Raw genomic sequence first — 19,687 nt, forward strand, 5'->3', positions numbered from 1 at the left:
CATCTTTGCTAACACTTGTTATTTTCTGGGGTTTGTTTTTATAGCAGCCTTCCTAATGGGGTGAGATGATATCTTATTGTTTTGATTCATATTTCTCTAATGATTAGTGATGTTGAGCATCTTTTCATATGCTTTTTGGCCATTTATATATCTTCTTTCGAGAAATGTCTATTCAAGTCCTTTGCTCACTTTTAATTTTTGTTATTTTAAAAATAGAGACGGGATCTCTCTATGTTGCCCAGGCTTGTCTCAAACTCCTGGGCTCAAATTATCCTCCTATCTCGGCCTCCTAAAGTGCTGGGACTGCAGGCATGAGCCACTGTGCCCAGCCCTTTGCCCACTTTAGGGTAAATTTTTTGTTTTTTATTTGCAGTTCTTTATATAGTCTGGATATTGATCCCTTATCAGATACATGATTTACAAATATTTCCTCCCATTCCATAGGTTATCTTTTTCATTCTGTTGTTTCTTTTGATGTGCAAAAGTTTAAAAGTTTGATGTAGTCGGCTGGCTCACACCTGTAATCTTAGCAGTTTGGGAGGCTGAGGCTGGCAGATCACCTAAGGTCAGGAGTTTGAGGCTAGCCTGGCCAGCATGGTGAAACCCCTGTAATCCCAGCTGCTCAGGAGGCTGAGGCAGAGGAATCACTTGAACCCAGAAGGCAGAGACTGCAGTGAGCCAAGATTGTGCCACTGCACTCTAGCCTGGATAACAGAGCGAGACTGTCTCAAAAAAAAAAAAAAAAAAAAAAAAAAAAAGTTTGATGTAATCCCATTTGTCTATTTTTGCTTTTACTGCCTATGCTTTTGGTATAATATCTAAGACATAATTGCCAAATCCAATGTCATGAAGTTTCCCCTTAGTTGGTTTTGGGTCATACATTTAGGTCTTTAATCTATTTTGAGGTAATTTTTGTATACAGAATAGGGTAGGGGTCTAACTTCATTCTTTTCCTTATGAATGTCCAGTTTTCCCAACACTATCTGGTGAAGAGATAGTCCTTTCCCCATTGAGTGGTTTTGGTACTTTTGTAGAACATCATTTGACCATATATGTGAGGGTTTATTTTTGGGCTCTCTATTCCATTGGTTTATGAGTGTATACCTGTTTTCATGCCAGTACCACACTAGTTTGATTACTGTAGCTCTGTAATATGTTTTGAAACCATGAAGTGTAAGGTTCCAACTTTGTTCTTTTTTAAGATTGTTTTGGCTATTCAGGGTCCCTTGAGATCCCATATGAGTTTTAGGATGGTTTTATTTTTCTATTTCTGTAAAAAATGCCATTTATAGGGATTGCATTGAATCTGTAGATCCACTTTCAGCAGTATAGATTTTTTTTTTTTTTTTTTTTTTTTTTTTGAGACAGGGTCTCACTCTATCACCCAGGCTGGAGTGCAGTGGTGCAATCATGGCTCATTGCAGCCTTGAACTCTTGGCTCAAGAGATCCTCCCACCTCAACCTCCTAAGTAACTGGCACCACAGGTATGTGCCATGCATGGCTAATTCTTAATTTTTTTTTGGTAGAAACAGGGTTTCACTGTGTTGCCCAGGCCGGTCTTGAATTCCTGGCCTCAAGTGATCCCCCTGTGTTGACCTCCCAAAGTGCTGGGATTACAGGCATGAGACACCATGCCTGGCCCCATTTGTATCTTTTAAAATTTCTTTCAGCAATGTTTTATAGTGTTCAGTGTACAAGTCTTTCTTGCTGCTTGGTTAAATTTATTCCTATTTAATTCTTTTTGATGCTATTATAAATGGGATTTTTTTCTTTCCTTTTCTGATTGTTCATTGTTTATAGAAATGCAGCTGACTTTTGTGTGTTGACTTTGTATCCTGCAACTTTGCTGAATTTATTAGTTTGAACAGTTTTTTTTCTTGTGGAATCTTTAGGGTTGTCTACATATAAGATCATGTCATCTGTGAGATAAATTTAACTTCTTCCTTACCAACTGGGGTATATTTTATTTCTTTTTCTTGCTTAATTGCTCTGGCTAGAACTTCCAGTACTACATCAAATTGAAGTGGTGAATGCAGGCGTCCTTGCCTTGTTCCTGATCTTAGAGGATAAGCTTCCAGTCATTCACCATTGAGTATGATGTCAGCTGTTATCCTAGATGGCCTGTATTGTGTTGAGGTAGTTTCCCTCTATTCCTAGCTTGTTGAGTGTTTTTATGATGAAAGGGTGTTGAACGTGTGCATGCATTGCATGGTAGTTGGCTCTTGGGGTTTGCTTGGGTTTGGGTTTGATCTCTGTGGTAAGAATACTTGATGCATATTCTCTCATCCGGAGGCATATGATGTCGAGTTCTCTCCCTTTGGGGAATTAGCTATTAAGGCTGTTACTTCCCACTTAGATCCATTATTTCACTGGAAGTTACAAAATAGAGATATTCCAATTCAATGATTTCTTCTTTGGCAGCTGGAATACTTCTATAAAAAGAAACTTCCCTGTGATGGTGGTTATGCGAATCTACACAATATAAAATCGCATAGAACTAAACATACACATGCGAGTGCCTGTAAAACTAGTGAAGTTTTACAGTTTTTTTTTTTTTTAAGATCTTTGAAGAACAAGATCTGTGGACTGTGGCAATGCCAGTTTCTTGGTTGTGAAACTATTCTGTAGTTGTGCAAGATGTTACCACTGGGGGTAATGGGGTGAAGGGTACATGGGACCTTTCTGTACTTTTTTTTTGCAACTTCTTGTGAATCTATGATTTTTTTTTTTCCTTGAGACACGGTCTCATTCTATCACCCAGGCTACAGTGCAGTAGCACGATCATAGTTCACTTTAGCTTTGACCTCCTGGGTTCAGGTGGTCCTCCTGCCTCAGCCTTCTGAGTAATTGGGACCACAGGTGTACACCAACATGCCGGCTAGTTTTTTTCAATTACATATAGAGACAGGGTCTCCCTATGTTGCCCAGGCTGGTCTCAAATTCCTGCTCAAGCAGTCTTCCCGCCTTGGCATCCCAAAGTGTTGGGATTACAGGTGTGAGCCACCACACCTGGCCTTATTCTTCTGTTTTTTCCCCCAACCTTTAAAAAATGTTAACACCATTTTTAGCTCTTAGGTAGTACAGACACAGGAGGCAGGCTGGATTTGGGCCACAGGCAGTAATTTGCCAATCTTTGCCCCAGGGCCAGGAGAGGAATCGTGGGTGGAAGGGCTGCCACCCTCCCCGTGGTGACTGCATCAGTTTGGACCCTCACCTGTTTCCCTAGGGGCCTTCACGTCACTCCATCCAATGCGCTGCTCCTCTAGTTCTGGTCAAAGAACATGTGTGTTCCTTATTATTGAATTAATATTCTTTATGAGAGAAATAGAAAATATATGCAAACAGCAAGATTTTAAAAGTTACCTATAATCGGCCGGATGCAGTAGCTCAAGTCTATAATCCCAGCACTTTGGGAGGCCGAGGTAGGTGGATCCCTTGAGGTCAGGAGTTCAAGACCAGCCTGGCCAACATGGTGAAACCCCATCTCTACTAAAAATACAAAATTAGCCGGGCGTGGTGGCGGGGGCCGATAGTCCCAGCTACTTGGAAGGCTGAGACAGGAGAATCGCTTGAACCCACGAGGCAAAGATTGCAGTGGCCATGAGCTGAGATCGTGCCACTGCACTCCAGCCTGGGCAACAGAGTGAGACTCCGTTTTGTGTGTGTGTGTGTTTTTAATCGCTTTATTCTCCTGCCAAATAAGGTCATAGACCCATACCTCAGCCAATCTCAGACAAGTAGAGGGAAGGACCAGGAATAGCCTGAACTGAGAACCGGCTCTGTTTCCCCTTGAAGCATACAGTCACTCATTACATGAACCACATGGGTTCTCTTAGCAAAGACAACAGGGCCCAACCACCAGGTCTTCCATATTAGGGATGAATGGGTGTGTGCTGGAGTACCAGTATGTGTATTTTTATAAAAGGATGTACTAAAATTTCTACTTTCATTTTTAGTCATTTTGAAATCTTGAACAGCATTTAAGGAGAGGGTGAAATACTTCTCTCTCTAAAGGTGGTAAAATGCTGGCCTGATAACATTCTAAACGTTTTTCCACATCCTTAGAATCTTGAATTGTTGGTAAATATTCTATCGTTATTTATCTCACCAATCCCCCATTCATGGACAAAGAAGTTGTTTTCCATTTTTCCTCATTCACATATTGCCAGGATGGCCATTCTTGGAGTGCAATTTTCATGCACTTTCCTTTTGCCCCATGAGTGGAACTGCTGGGCCGTTTTCAGGCTTTGGAGAGCTGTCACCACAGTGTCCTCTGGAGAGTGTGAGCTAGCTGCCCTCTCATCAGCAGATAGGAGTATATGGCTCATCTTCGCTACAAAATGAACCAACTACATTTTTGTGGTCTTTTTTTTTCTAAGCAAAGACTTATTTTCTTCCTCATTTACATCAGGCTATCAGCTGGCAGCTGCTTGTATGCGCAGAAGTTCCTTCTGTCCCCAGCACCGGACTGGTCCCGACTGATGCTAAGACCCCCAGGTCTGCCAGGCGGTCTCCCCAGGCAGGGGGAGTGTGGCTGACGCCTGCCTGCTCTCCTGCAGGTCCACAGATACAAAGAGGATCCCCATTTATGGGGCACTTCCTGTCACTCAGGGCCTTGAGATGACTATACTGGCCCCTGACCCCCACTGCCCTTCATGTCTCCCATCTGCTCTAGCTAGAGCCAGAGGGCTGTGTTGTCCCTTGCCTGGGGTGGGGGGTTGCCTCCAGGAGGCAGTGGGGCCCCGCTTCAGGCCAGCTTCATTCCCCTAGTGCCCTGTGGAATAATAAGCGGGGGTTACAGGGCCCTCAAGTTTGTGCGTGACCCTCCAGCCCCCCGCCAGCTTTCTAGCCTCTAAGGAAAATATTTCTTGCCTCGATTGCTCCCCTCTACCCTAAGAGCTTTTTCTAGGAGTTGAGAAGGTTGAAATACAAATGAAACATGCCCTGTTCCCTTCATGGGAGCGAGGTGCCCACTCAGGACCACCGCCTACCTTTGCTGCCAGCACTGCGTTCTGTCCCAGCTGACACGGCTCAGCACGGCACAGCCCCACTTCCCAGCCGCCCTCACAGGCAGGCCTGGCCTGGAAAATTCTGCTTTCTGTCAGCCAGAGTCCTCATCATTCTCATGGTGCCTCCCTGACACTGAGGCCAAGTGTCAGCTACCACTTGTCATCACACTTGCAGTTTTTATTATGCTGGAGAAATATTTCTCTGAATCTGGGTTTCCACCAAAAGCGGACCAAGGCGAGCCCACTGTGGCCTTGGGAGTCTCCCCTAGGGTGGGCTGAAGCACAGGGTGGGAAGAACCAGGAAACTCAGCTCTTGCCCCGTGGCCGGGGCCAGGACAGCTGCTCCTGACTGGTTTCATTTTATATCACATGCATTTTTGGTTCGTGCCTGTTACCATCAGCAGCTTGGATGCCTTTGGAAGTACGTGGGGGTATAGATGAACTCGTGACCCTTCTTCCCCCACTCGCCACCACCTCTGATCAGAGGCTATGGACGCCCCCACTCCTGCGGGAGGGCAGGTTCAGTGACAGAAGTTCCCCATTTCACCATCAGGCAAATGCCTGTGGGGCACTGATCTACAAGCCCCGAGCAGGAGGCCAGGCGGCCCTGCAGCCTGGGCGGACAGCCAGCGAACCCAGGGAGGAAGGGCTCCCAGCATTGTGAGGAGAAGCTGAGCCTGGCTGGGGGCTGAGCCTCACATGCTCCTCACTGAGGGCCAAAGGTGGGAACCAGACACAGGCTGCCCTGACCCAGCCCTGCTCCTAAACACTGCACTTCCTGGTGACATGGCTGCTACCGGCCCAGGGGCTGGGTAGCTGTGTGCCACAGAGCCCAGTCTAGGTGTGACCTGTGCATCTGCAAAGCCACCTGAACATGAACAGACACTGGCTCCGATTCAGCAGCATACACTTTATTTCTAAATAGGCATCCAGTGACATGACTGTTCACACATCTATTCCTGACTCCCTTAAAGAGTCAGAGATGGCGCAGGGGCTCCCGCATGGCAGCCACAGGCCCCCCACCTCTGACCCGCTTTCCCCCCCAGCCCGAAGCCCCATCAAGAAGAGCAGCACAGCACTGCTCAGGAAACGGGCCTAACAGGGGCCTCTCCCAGCTCACTTGCAGGAGAAAAATGAGTACGTCTGGCCTTCATAATGCTTCTTAAAACAAAAACCCAGCACTCTTCATTTTTACATAGGAAATGATGAAAAGGAATGTAAGATTCACATCCATCTTGACAATTCAAGCTTTGCCATCTTGAGGACAATTCAAGCTTTGCAGATCCCTACTTGGAGAAACCGTCAATGCCTTTGGTATAAGCCAGGCCGTGCCCACCATGCAGGTGGGAGTAGTGGGGCCTCCCCATCCCGGCCTGAGGCTCTGTCTCCAGAGGGCTGGCAGGTGACTTTTGACCACGGATGCATATCTTCCTATTCAGTCACAGGCCCACTGCTCACCAGCACTTCGCATTCACCCCAAAGCCAGTGAAGCCCCCGCAGAGCAGCCAGGGAGACCAACTCAAGGGCACCAGAGAGCACAGCAAGAAAATGGCTCGGGGGAGGGGGATGGGACAGGGCAGGGGCGTGTATTAGTCTTCCTTCTGTTACGTGCCCGCTAACAGTGAAGCCCCTCAATGTCTAACTGTTGGGGAACTGTTGGGGAAATGGCAGGAGCCTAAATGGAAGGGGGCTGGCTCTTTATTCTCTTGAAGCCTTTATCTGACTGAGATGGAGGGCGTTAGGCAGAGGGCCCGGAGCTCTGGAGACGCCTTCCCAAGGACACTGCTTCATGACTCATCAGGAAGCTCAGGGTTTCCTACCTGCCCCCAGCAAGGGCAGCACACACTGGCACTCACTCGGCAGGGAATCTGGGGGGCAGAGGGGGACCTTTTCTCTTCTGCATGTGAAATCCTTGTCAGTGGCAGCCAACGGCCACTGAGCTTCTCCCCACACAGGAATCAGGCAGCAGTTCCAGCCCTGAGCCACCCCCGGCCACACCTACACCCCAGCCTGCACCCTCCTCAGCAGAAGAGGCCTGGCCTCGGCCACCCTGCTGAGGACTCTGTAAGCATATGCGCCCCGTGGGTACATGGACCCGAGACTTCATGAGGCCAAGCCGTGCCGATGGCACCCTTGCCAAGGGTTTTAAGAAGGGTCCCCAGTCACCCATCTTTCGGCATTCCATGGCACACAAAGGAATCCTGTGGGCTAACCTGGGTGACTCTGGCGCTCAGGCCTGCCCCTTGGCCTCATGCCAGCCAGCCCGGCTGGCCCAGCCCAGTCCACCCACTGTGAAGAGGGGTGGCTGGCTTAGGGTAGGGGCCGAGAGGGCTTCAGTTCTGCCTCTGGGCAGAGTGTCTGAGCTCTAGATGATGGAACTGAGCCACCCTTAGCCTGGCCCTGGCCCAGCCCCCTGCAAACTTATCTCGGGAACCTAGAAGCCAGCCCCTTTCCCTGCGAGACCACACACAAGTCATGGGGTGGTTGTTCCGAGGGGTCATAACAACTACAGGCTGCAGAAAGCGTGGGATTTACTCCAAGAACTGGTTCCACACGGCAGCGCCTGTGGTGGAGGGACTGCTGGCTAAAGGCTGGTTTCCCCAGCGCTCCCTGGCTCCAGCCTTCACTCACCCTGAAGTATTCCTCCTACATGCCACAGCTCTCCTGTCCCACGGCCTAGACCCAGAAGAAAATAAATACACATGCAGGAAGATATAGTTAAGCTGCATATTTTTATATCTTCTGCGCATTCACTGCCCCAAATAGAATTATCGGGTGTGCTAAAGGTAGACAGCAGCAATTTGTTATTCTCAGGCAAAGACATTTGAAAAAAACTGACCCAGAAAAACAGACTTCTATGGCCTTTTGTTACCAAGGCGAGTCAAGACTGCCAAGGAACACGGGGTGCCCTCATCTCTTGGGGGCACTCTCCCAGGCTGCTGACCTCACCTGGCCGCCTGGGGGCAGACAAGGCTCACAGGAGATCGAGGCAGGTGCTGGTACCTCCTGGGAAAGGTCCCGCCACCCCCTCTGCCCCCCACAAATTCTAGGGCCCCCCCACCAAGCCCCACATGCTCTTCCGCCACAGCATCCTTTTCAGGTCTCAGCTGAAAGCATGAGGCCAGGTGTGGCGTGGTTGGGGCTATCAGACCTGGCGGCGAGGGGGCAGACGGAAATGGGATCTGACTCTCTTCATTGCTTTATCTGTGAATTTAAGATTAGGAAAGAAATAAATCCTGGCAAACAACTGATTGCAAAGCAACTGACATCTGGGAGACGGGACCCTAAACTTCAGGCGAGAGTGAGTTCTGGCAGGGGCGCAAGAACAATCTGGTCTCAGATCCCTGCCCCCACTCGCCCAGGGGCAGGCAAAGGTCCCCACCCTCTGACTTCCTCTCTTCTCCACTAGAAGGAAATGGTGGAGACCAAAATTAAGCAAGGCAATGGCTCAAATGATAGGGTTGAGAAATTTAAAAAGATCATATTTTAGCTCTATCAAGTACAAATTTACTTTTCATGCAAAAAGTAAACAGCATGCTTCCTGCCCGGCTGGCCTGCTCTCACTTCAGGGGCAAGGCGAGGTGGCAGCATCGGGCCTGGCCTCTTGTTCCTGGCACAGGTCCTGAGGTCAGTCCCTCCTGATATCCGGAGCCACACCGTCTGAGGTGGAAGAGATGGAGATGCGTTTGCTCCAGCCCAGGGACCATGCTGGCCCACCGTGTCCCCAGAGAAGCAGGAATGCACATGGTGAATTAAACCACCCCAGGGGGCCAGGTTCCAAGGCTCCCTGGGACCCAGAACCACATACGGAAGTTGGCAATGGCCCTTCGATGAGCTGAGCAGTTTGAGGCTTGTCAAAGGGGAGGTGAGGAGAGGATGCGAGTCAGTGACTCCATTCCGTCTGGACATGACTGACAGCTCCTCACCCTGAGATGGCTGAGGAGGCCGGGCCCCTGGGACAGGGCTGGGGTGTGTGTGCGTGGAGCATCTGCTTCTGACTCCAGGTCGGGGTGGGAGAGGGGAGCACTGGGTGCTGCTGCTCTGGCCCCTGCCCCAGTGCTTTGGGGACCCTAGCATGGGTGACAAATGGGATCCAACGTGGTGGGGAACTGGGAGAGGGGAAAGAGGATGGAACCCTGATTAGCAGCGAAGATGGCAGCAGTGAGCAGACACTGCAGGGCCTCGGCACAGTGGCCTCCGGTTAGACAAAAGAACAACTGAGTATGGGAATGGTGGGGAGGGAGATCAGATGGCAGGAGGTGACTACGAGGCTCTCAGCACTTTGCTGTAAAATGCATGAATTTAAACCTAATTAAGACAGCAGTTGTGGGCCAGCAGGAACCCTGTGCCTCTAGCTTTTCCCTCTAGAGGGCGCTCTGACCCTGCAAGATAAAAGCCTTGGGTTGCAGCTTGCAGGGGGCTCTAAAGAAGATACCAGAAGGTACCAGTGTAAACATTCAGAAGATGCCCAGAGAAAGGCAGCAGCCACCTGCTGTCCAGGGAGACAGGCTGAGAAGTGCCAATCAGGCAAAGGGAAAAAGGTCACTCCGTTTCTTTCCCTCTCTCTGAGGGAGCACAGGAAGTGCCACAAAGGGCAGCGGGAGGTTTTCAAGATTTCTGGGCCCTGCCACTTAGGTCAGAATTGTGGCTGCGGAGGCATCTTGATGACTCAAAGGCAGGTGGCTCACCCCTGGCTCTGCCAGTCCGGCAGGGGCAGGATGAAGGCAGTGGCTGGGGAATGGCACACCTGTAGATGGTGGTCTAGGCAGGGGGCCACAGGGGTCCTCCAGGTGGCGGGGTAGGTGCCCCAGCTTCACAGATGACTGGCACTTGGCCCCGTGCTCCCTCCCCTCTGTGGGCGGACGAGCCACACTGAGCAGAGGCTGGCTCAGGGAGGAGTGGGGAGATGACAGTTTCCCAAGAAGTCACCTGGCTCCAAAGGCCTGGCAAGTTCTGGACTAAGGTGACTCTGCAGCCAGTACCTCGCCCCGCCCTCTATGTCTGGAGTCCTGAAGGGGCTGCTGGATGCACACACCTCTGCGAGGCCCCTGCTGAGTGTCTGTGGGCAGCAAACGCCCATCCTGGGCCTGCCTGCCTGAAGCCTTGGCACCTGGCGTCAGAGCAGCTCCTGCTCGTCGTCCTCGGAGCCGGAGGGGCCCTGGCGTACCTCCTCGTACCACTTGTTGGTGAGAGTTTTCATCTGGATGCGCCCGTGGTGCAGGTCCTGGGTCCAGAGACACAACCAAGCCGTCAGGGGCAGGGCCAAGGAAGGGAGGGGAGGCTGCTGGGTGCCTTGGGTGGGGTGTCTGGGGAGGAGGTAGGAGGTAGGGTGATGGCCACAGGCAACTTCAGTTTCAATTGAACAAACTGAGCTGGGATTGTTCTTTGTGGGGGTGGAGATCACGGGAGGTGTCATTCAGAAAGAAGGAGGTAGCATGGCGTGAGGTTGAAAATGTGGTCTCTGGAGTCAGACACACTTAGCTCTGCTCCCAATTATGCCCGTATTGGCTGTGATCTCGCGGGGTTACTGCACCCCCTTGGGCCTCCATCTCCTCAGCTGTCAGGGAGACAGCTGCATCCACTGCACAGGATGCTGGAGAAGGAAGCAGTTGTGGTCACAGTCACTGGAGCTGCCTGGCTCCTGGAAGAGCGCACACACCGGCAGCTATCAGAATGGAAAATGGGCCTGCATAGAAACAAAGCAGGCAGCCGCAGGAAGAGCCCCACCCCTACGCAAGGCCTCCAACTAAAGAGAGGCCAGCAGTGCCCCGAGGGACAGAACCAGAGGCCTGAGCTGGGGGCAGCCTTGGGCCACAGCCTGAGGTCCTGGTATGTCTGAAATTCCTCAGCTCTGATTCAGTAGCTGATCGATACCCCGTGTCTGTCATCCAGGAAAACCAAACTGTGTTAACAAATCTATTATTAACCTCGCACTAAACGTGGCAGCGAAGGAAAAACAGCAGATGCCGAGTTCCACAAGCATGTCCAGCCTGCAGATCAGGAGGCCGCAGCCTGGCGGGCCCACGTGAGACTTTCTGCCTCCCCACTCTTCCTCCACCCCACCCTGGGCCACCGCAGGTCCTGAAGGAGGCAGGCAAGGGACCCCCAGAAAGTGTGGCCTGGCCGGTATCCCACCTCCTGCGTCAGCCTCCGAGTGAAGAAGGGGTTTAGGTACTTGGCGTCCAGCCACATGAAGCCTTTGAGGTCCTGCCGCCTGATGTAGTGGGCCTCGTACTCCTCCTCCGTGAGCTCCGACAGGTGCTCCGACTCCACAGTGTTGCCCTGAGCAGGGAAGAAAGGCGGCCCGACGGCCATCAGCAGGCACCATCGGGGGCACCTCTGGAAGCCCCCACACCACCCAGGCCGCCAGTGTCCCCAATCCTAACTCCACTTGACCATCAGTGCAGGGTGACGATGGGCAGCAGACGGCCTCCTGGGAGCCCGCAGGGAGGCAGGAAGGTCCCTCAGGGCACAATGGATGCCCAGGACCCCACCTAGGACAGCTAAAACAGAAGGACTGGGCTGGGCTGGGGCTTGGTTTTTAAGCTTTTCAAGCTTTTTGGGTGATTCTATCATGCAACCAGGACCGGAACTGCTGTTCTGGGCTTTTCATTAGCAGCAAATTGCACAGGGAGGCTTTTTGTGTCTTTGCCTGTGGGTCTATTAGCTAGGACTCCACCATGGACAGGCTTTTGCCAATCAAGTCAGGAGAGGAGAGGGGAGAGGGACACATCCTGTAGGCATTGGAGAGGGATGAGAAAAGGGCCCCATGTGGAGGGGAGGGCCAGAGGTGAAGAGGCAGGAGCAAAGCAGACAGGCTCTGAGTGCAGTGCCCGTTCTGCTGCAGGAGCCTTGGTGGGGCCACAGGTGCAGGTGGTGGCGGGGGTGGGGGGGGAAATGGGTGCGGGGCAGGAGCAGGGAGGGGAGATGACGGCAGGGGAGGGGAGGGCATTTAGATGCTGTGAAGCAGTGGTTGTCAAACACTGGTCTGTATTAGAATCTACCTGGGGGGCTTGTGAAACCACAAAATACGGAGCCCACCGGAGCCACCTGCAGAGGTGCTAATTCAGTAGATCTGAGTGGGCTTGGGAATCTGCAGATCTAACAGGTTTCCAATGATGCTGCTAGTCTGGGGACCCCATTTTGAGGACTGCTGATCAGTGTGGTGGTGAAGAACGCAGGCTTGGGAGTCTGCCCGCAGCTGTCTGATCTGATTCTCTTGGTGCCTCAGCATTCTCATCTGCAAAATGGGTATAATGAAAGCACCAGTTTCCATGCAGGCTATTGGGACAATCTGAGATAGTCCAAGGAAAATGCAAGCACATTGACTGCCACAGAAAACATTCCAGAAACTCAGCGGTTCATCCTCAGAGGAGCTGTCCTGTTTCTGCTAGTGCTGTGCTTCGCCAAGCGTGTTCACAGGATTGGCTGCAGCAGTACTACCTGGCAACTTGTTAGAAACGCAAATTCTTAGCCTGGGCCACATAGTGAGACCCTGTCTCTACTAAAAATAAGAAAAAAATTAGCTGGGTGGGGTCACGCCTGTCTGGAGTCCCAGCTACTCCAGAGGCTGAGGTGAGAGGATCGCTTGAGCCCAAGAGGTCCGGGCTGCAGTGGGTGGCCACGATCGCGCCACTGCACTTCAGCCTATGCAACAGAGTGAGACCCTGTCTCGGAAATAAAGAAGAAACACAAATTCTTTCGGACCCCATGCCAGACCTATGAGATGCTGGTGACAGACCCAGCAGCCTGTGTGTAGCAACCCCCCACCAATTCTGATACCCAGAAAGACCTAAGCTAGAGCTTTTGTGAAAACCAAAAAAGTTGGTAGATAGGGGTTGGGGGCAAAGGGCCTCTTAGTGTGATGGAAGTTCTGCAGAGCCAGGCCTCACAGCCATCTGGAACTTTCCTCCCAGCAGCACTGCACTGGCTGAGGGGCCCAGTTTGGAGACTGGAGGCCATGGTCTTGCCAGCCCTGACTCCAATGTTAGCCGTGGATGGCTACGTGAGGACTCCTGGGCCTCTGATGACTGATTAAAATTACTGAGGCCTAGCATATGGAAACTAGAAAGAGATGCATGTCCAGAAATGCACGATTGGCAGGGGATGCTCTGGGCTGGAGCCTACAGCAGCCTCTGCTTTGGTCAGAGGGCCTAGCTTTGCATAGGGGTCCTGAGGGTGAAGACAGGGCAGGAAGGCAGCTTGGTGGCAGGGGCAGCGGCTTGTAGGAAGAAGAGGTGGGCAGGCTGCAGAGCCTCAGCTCTCCCTACAGCTGGGGCCTGGGTACCTCCAACCCCACACCATGTCTGTCCTTGGGGGAGTACCCCTCACGGCCCTCACAGCCACCACAAGCCGTCCTCCCCTCCTCGGGCCCCCAACAGGTGGTTTTTAGTAAAACCATACTGGGGAATGATGGGATTTTGAAACCCTCAAACCTGGGCCCTGACAGGTGTCTCAGCTGCTGGCAGGGCAGAGGCACTGCTAGGAGAGTGGCATAGGCCCAGACTCCTGTGGTGCCCTATGGAGCTTCAGAGAGGGAGCAGATGGGGTCGCCCACAGCTTCCCTGGCTGCGGCAGGTCACAAAGTTGCCAGACACCCCCCCAACAAGAGCCATGCTTCAGAACTCAAGTTCTGTCACCTCCTTCTCAGTGGGGGACCAGTGTGTGTGCGTGTGTGTGGAGGTGCTGGGCGTCCTCAAAGCAAGGCTCATCTCCCCATCTCCTGACAGTGGGGACCATCAGCTGTGCAGCAGGCCAGCCCCCTGCCCCACCCCGCAGGTGCGTGATACTGACCATCTTCTCCGTCTTGCTGAGGTTGACGTCCTTCTTGTTCCTGCGGCGTGCCTTGGCGTCCTCGATGTCCATGAGGCGAATGAGGGGCATGGTGCTGCCGCCCAGCAGCAGGATGGTGAAGAGCACAATGACGATGGTGGTGGTGCCGATGAGCTGTCGCTTCTCCATGGGCTCCAGGTCCAGGTGCAGGCTCAGGGCATAGGGGATGGCCCCCCGCAGGCCTGGGGGACAGCAAACAGCATGAGAGGACACAGTGAGGAGGCAGCAGCTTCATGGGCTGGCTTCCCTGGAAATCCACCAGCCCAACACTGCGACCAGCCGATTATTCTAATGGCCCTGCTAAAGGGCGTGTGCTCGCCCTGTGAGGCTTTGGGGTGTAAAGAGCAGGTGGCAGAGATGTGGGGACCACAGACTCACCTCCATGCCCACTTGGGCAGATCAAATGAGGTGGCCTGCCCCAGCTACAGAGCCCCAGGTGTGGGTGCAGGAGGACTTATCAAGCCTGACGCTCGTGTCCTGGAAACTGCAGGACAGCTGCTGTGGGCTGAGCCCTTCCTGTGTGTGCACCAGGCCCGGGCAGGTGTTCAGCGTGTAGAGCATCACTGGATCTTCACAGGAATCCTTACCGAGCAGCGATACTCTTGTCCACAACACACAGATGAGGGATGGAGGCCAAGAGCAGCATGGCCCACCCAGGGCCACTCATCTAATACCCACAACAGCACAGGATGCAGTGTGTCCAGTACCCCTCCTATCTCGAGATGCTGCCCCTGTGGAGGCCCCTGGTGGCACTGATGGGGCTGTGGGCTGCTTAGGTGGTAATGAGGCTGGCTGGTCCCCTGTGAGGCTACTAGGAAACAACTGAGGGGCATGGACTGAGCTGGGAAACAGCACTTTCCTCTCTTAGAAGCTTCCTGGCTTCCTTGGCGCCGTACTGAGGGGACAGGCAGTCCTAGCCCCACCCTTGGGGAGCTCCTAGAGCAGCTGGGAGGAGACACAGCAAATGAGGGTTGTGAAATGGTACCTGGAAGAGAAGGTGGGAGGGTGGGGTGTAGACAGCACCAGGACCTGCCCCAGACAGGAAGGCAGGGAGGCTCACATCACCAGGGGGTAGGACAGCCAGACTGCTGCAGGCCAGACCCAGATGGGGAGATGGCAGGGCAAGAGCAAAGGGCACATAATACAGAGACATGGCAAGGACGAAGGACTCTCAGCCTCTCTAAACCTGTCATGGGCCAGAGGGTTCAGTGGCATGGCACATGTCATGTGCTTTAACAGGGTATGTACCCAGCAAGTGCTTAGTACCAGTTAGCCAGGCCATGGGGCAATTCAAAGATTTCTTGGGCAAGGGAGATGCAAAGGCATAGGGATGGCGGCATCTCCATGGCATCCAAACAGGCAGCTGGAAACAGGAGTATGGATCCCAGAGGGAGGTCTGGGTTTGCGGGAACAGCTTTGGACTAGGTGGAAGTGAAGGCCAGTGGATGCGTGAGCACACTCAGTGAAGTGCAGAACACACAAACAGAAGCGGGGCTGGGGCCAACTCCTGAAGAAGCTGCTATTTGAGGGGTTAGTGAAGGGGGACGAGCCCAAGGAGACACCAAAGAGGAGAAAGGAGGAGCTTGCCCCAGAGGCCGGGGAAGAGGGTGAAACGGTCCTCATCAGAGGCAGGGGCGGTGGGAAGGAGGTGGACTAGGATGGGGGCGGATCCCTCCCCTCCAGGTCTGGCTGCGGGAGGTCACTGGTGACCTGCCAAGGCCAATTCCTGCCCCGTGGACAGACGGTGAAGAAGTGGGGAAAATGAGCGAGCATGGCTCACTCGCAGGGGTCTGGCCATGGCGAAAGAGGCGTGGATGCAGCGGCGGGGGACGTGAGGAGGAACTCTGGCTGAAGTTCCTGGTGTTTTGTAGGAAGGAGAAGCTCTGATTGCTTAAATGATGATAGGAGGGGCCGGAAGCAGACGCTTGTTCGGTGCCCCTCGTTGAAGATCCAGGAAAGCCTGGATGGAAACCCACGGAGCAAGAGCCCGGGGAGCTTGGGAGAGAACAGGAGCTGACAGCCCCCGCCATTTCAAATACACTCCAACCTTCCCTGTAACGCTCTCTCATCCTCATGCCCCCCTTCCCAAATAGCTCACATCACTTCAAAAACCTCTGACACACTTCTGCAACCACTTTACAAAGTAGTTTGCCTCACTAGAAAAAGAGATTAGGAAAAAAATGAGTTTTTCTCACCATATATATATGTATACATACATAGACATATACGTACATATATATGAAACATATACATTTTTAAACATGGCCTTTAGAAAGAAGAGAAATCTGAGACAAACTTGCAGATATGCCTTTGGATAAAGAACATTATAAAGTATGTTGCTATAACTCAACCCACACGGAAAATACTTTAATTATAATATTTAAGCAAGAAAGCATAAAGAACAGTATGTATTGCTCAAAAATAAATTTAAGGATGCCTATGGATCCAGTTCTTTAGAAGCAAAGATTTATGAAATCATTTCCATCCTTTAAAAAGCGATTAAATAGCAACTGAAACATTCAAATTAAACTACCAGAACTTTGTGACTTAAAGGAAAAATATCCAAAACTAACATAAGGTATGAAACAGTTTCAACTTTCACCTTTTCTACCTTGAGTCCATTATTACTTCAGCCTAGAAAACCCACAGGGAGGCACTGAGCCACGCCCAGCTGCGTCCTGGACTGCACTGTCCTGTCCAGCGGAGAGTGGCAGAAATCCCGGCTCTGCCTCCAGTGGTCACGTGACCCTGGGCATGTCCTTTGCCCTCTTCCAACCTAGCCACACCCACTTCATAGCACCATGGTGAGGGGCACCATCTTGGTTGCAGTAGGTGCCATTAGATGGGAGTATTGATTACTTGTGGCTTTGCCAAGGGCGCTAGCAGAGAACCATGGCTCTCTCTGTGTGGGGCGTGCTTTTAACAGGTATTTCCCCACTCCATTTATTCAAGATTTGACTTACCACTAAACCACATGATGAACATCATCTTCGGTGTGATTTTATGATCCCGGAAGAAATTCAGGAGGTAGGAAAGAGGGAAAATGTTTACCGCTCTGCCAAATAGTACAAGCACCTGTTGATAGCAACAAACTAAGTCTTAGGTGAAAACATCTGGCTCTTCACGCTGAAGCTTCTTGAAGCTGTTGCAGACTGTGTAACACATCCAGTACAAATGCAGCATTCCCCTCATTCCCCTCAGCCACAAAAGACACGAGCAACACCATGCTCGTGAGAGACCCAGCATGGGCGTGCTGCCGGAGCTGCGGGATTCTATGCATCTAGGAAAGGATAAAGCTTTGTACGTTACCTTTCTCAGTAGCCAGAAAAGAGAACCGACGAGGTATCAGGAAGGGCATTAGTAATGACAGCAGAACAAAACTGAATGCCAAGAGGCTGTACAGAAGTATTCACAGATTAGTTTAAGGAAAACCTGACTCCAAAGGCGCTCCTCCTTGGGACAGGCCTGCATTGATCATTCCAGCCCCAAGGGGACAGACAAGGTGTTTCTGCCTCTCCCTCAGGGAAAGGAGGGCAGCTGTGAAGGACCTACCCATGCGTGGAAACACTGCTGTCTGAGCAAGAGGAACGCAGAGGTAGGGTCTACAAGGAGGCCATATGCCCTGGCTTAGCCGGCCAGCTTCTTGCTGTGGCTTTTGGTTCCTCTCCAACTCCAAAGGCATGTTAGTCTTGGCAAAGTACAGCTTTATGTAAAGTTCACATCTTTTGTTGTTTTTTTTTTTTTTTTTGAGACAAGGTCTCGCTCTGTCTCCCATGCTGGAGTACAGTGACGCGATTGTGGCTCAATGCAACCTCAACCTCCTGGGCTCAAGTGATCCTCCCACCTTAACCTCCCAAGTAGCTAGAACTACAGGCATGCACCACTATGCCTGGCTAATTTTTTAAACTTTTTAGTTAAAGATGAGGTCTTGCTATGTTGCCCAGGCTGGTCTCAAACTCCTGGTCTCAAGCAATCATCCTTCCTTTGCCTCCCAAAGTGCTAGGATTACAGGTGTGAGTCACTGCACCCAGCCTAAAGTTTAAATCTTATCCAAGTGGATTCTTAGGACATTTATTACTTTACTTTCATTTTCTTCATTTTGGTTCTTACCATAATTACTTGAAAAGGATGACACAGACATATACAGCACATTCTTTAGGCTTTCAGTTTATTCCTTTAACAAGCATGAATTTTACAGTATTTTTTTTTTTTTTTTTTTTTGAGATGGAGTGCTGTGGTGCGATCTTGGCTTACTGCAACATCTGGCCCCCAGGTTCAAGCAATTGTCCTGCCTCAGTCTCCCTAGTAGCTGGGATTACAGGCGTGTGCTACCATGCCCAGCTGATTTTTGTATTTTTAGTAGAGACTGGGTTTCGCCAAGTTGGCCAGGCTGGTCTCAAACTCCTGACCTCAAGTAATCTGCCCGCCTCAGACTCCCAAAGTGCTGGGATAATAGGTGTGAGCCACCATGCCTGGTCAAGAGTAAATGTTTCCAATCATCAAACATTTCTATGCCAGACAACATGCTGATCATTTTACATGCATTATCCTGCTAAATTTAAATCCCTGCAAAGGTCTTATAAAGTAGGTATTATTATCTCCAGTTTATAGGCAAAGGAACTGAGGTATAGAGAGATGAATTGGTCCAAGTTGACAAGGCAGGAAGTAATGGATTCAAGCCTCAAATCTGGTTCAGACCCCAAAGCCCATGCTCTTGACCACTAAGCGGAGCTTACAGGGTAGGAACTGTAACCCATCTGAACAGCACAGGCCATCTCCACTAGCTGCAGGGCCAACCTGGGCCTAACTGCTTAGAGAAAACTGAGTTGTCACCCCAGGGCATCCTCTCATTTTCCTCCCAACCTGTGGCTGAAATAGTCACCTCCCTGTTTCACCCACTGAAATCCAATCTTCCATGCCTACACTGGTGTTTCAGGTTTGATTAAATGTGTCCCCTTTTATCCAGTGGCCACACTAAAGGCTATTATACTTTTTTTTGAGACGGAGTTTCGCTCTTTTTGCCCAGGCTGGGGTGCAAATGGCGAGGTCTCGGCTCACTGCACTGCAACCTCCACCTCCCGCGTTCAAGCAATTCTCCTGCCTCAGTCCCCCGAGTAGGTGGAATTACAGGCGCAGACCACCACGCCCAGCTAATTTTGCATTTTTAGTAGAGACAGGGTTTCACCATGTTGGCCAGACTGGTTTCGAACTGCTGACCTCATGATCCACCAGCCTCGGCCTCCCAAAGTGCTGAGATTACAGGTGTGAGCCACTGCGTCCAGCCTAGGCTATTATACTTTCTGTAAAGGACTTTTGCTACTTTTGCTGCTTTTTTTTTTGCCCTGAAACCTGAGTTTGGAGGACGAATAACAGTGACCAAGAGCAATGAGCTCTTGCTGAGTGACAGGTGGAAGTACCCAGGTTGCAGGCAGACTATCTTATAAACAGACAAATATAAATAGACAAATTTGAAGAAAACTGCAGTAAGAAGTACATAATAAACTATCCAGAAAAATTAGGAAAGAGAAAGAAATCCCAGCTCTATAACCACTGTGAACATGTGGCTACATTTTCTTTACATACTTTCTTTTTTTCTGTGCATAATAGTTTTACATGGTTATGATCAATTACATATTAAATTTTGAAATCTGCTTTTACCTCCTCACACAAAAACCTACAAACCTGTACTTTTATTTAAAGACCATAATATTCAAGGCCATTAAAAATCTTAAAAAACAAGACTGAGCGCGGTGGCTCATGCCTGTAATCCCAGCACTTTGGGAGGCTGAGGCAGGTAGATCACGAGGTCAGGAGTTCAAGACCAGTCTGACCAGTATGATGAAAC

General features: G+C 51.0%; 1 protein-coding gene across 6 annotated transcripts in view; it reads right to left on the reverse strand.

Moving 5' to 3' along the window:
* Window positions 1-5,900: 5,900 nt before the first annotated feature.
* Window positions 5,901-19,687, reverse strand: part of SLC9A8 (solute carrier family 9 member A8) — an 84,934-nt gene continuing 71,147 nt past the window's right edge. For 3 of the 6 annotated variants that reach the window (XM_050807466.1, XM_050807468.1, XM_050807465.1), the window contains 4 exons: window positions 16,806-16,917; window positions 13,804-14,024; window positions 11,146-11,292; window positions 5,901-10,234 (listed from right to left, as the gene is read on the reverse strand). In XM_050807466.1, coding sequence (XP_050663423.1) covers window positions 10,127-10,234; window positions 11,146-11,292; window positions 13,804-14,024; window positions 16,806-16,917 — 588 coding nt within the window. In that variant the 3' untranslated portion in view covers window positions 5,901-10,126. Of the gene's footprint in view, window positions 10,235-11,145; window positions 11,293-11,893; window positions 12,251-13,803; window positions 14,828-16,805; window positions 16,918-19,687 lie in introns of those variants that run through there. The other 3 variants (XR_007729353.1, XM_050807464.1, XM_050807463.1) reach the window with 3 other exon arrangements.

Source organism: Macaca thibetana, chromosome 10, assembly GCF_024542745.1.
Source record: "Macaca thibetana thibetana isolate TM-01 chromosome 10, ASM2454274v1, whole genome shotgun sequence".
NCBI lineage: Eukaryota > Metazoa > Chordata > Mammalia > Primates > Cercopithecidae > Macaca > Macaca thibetana.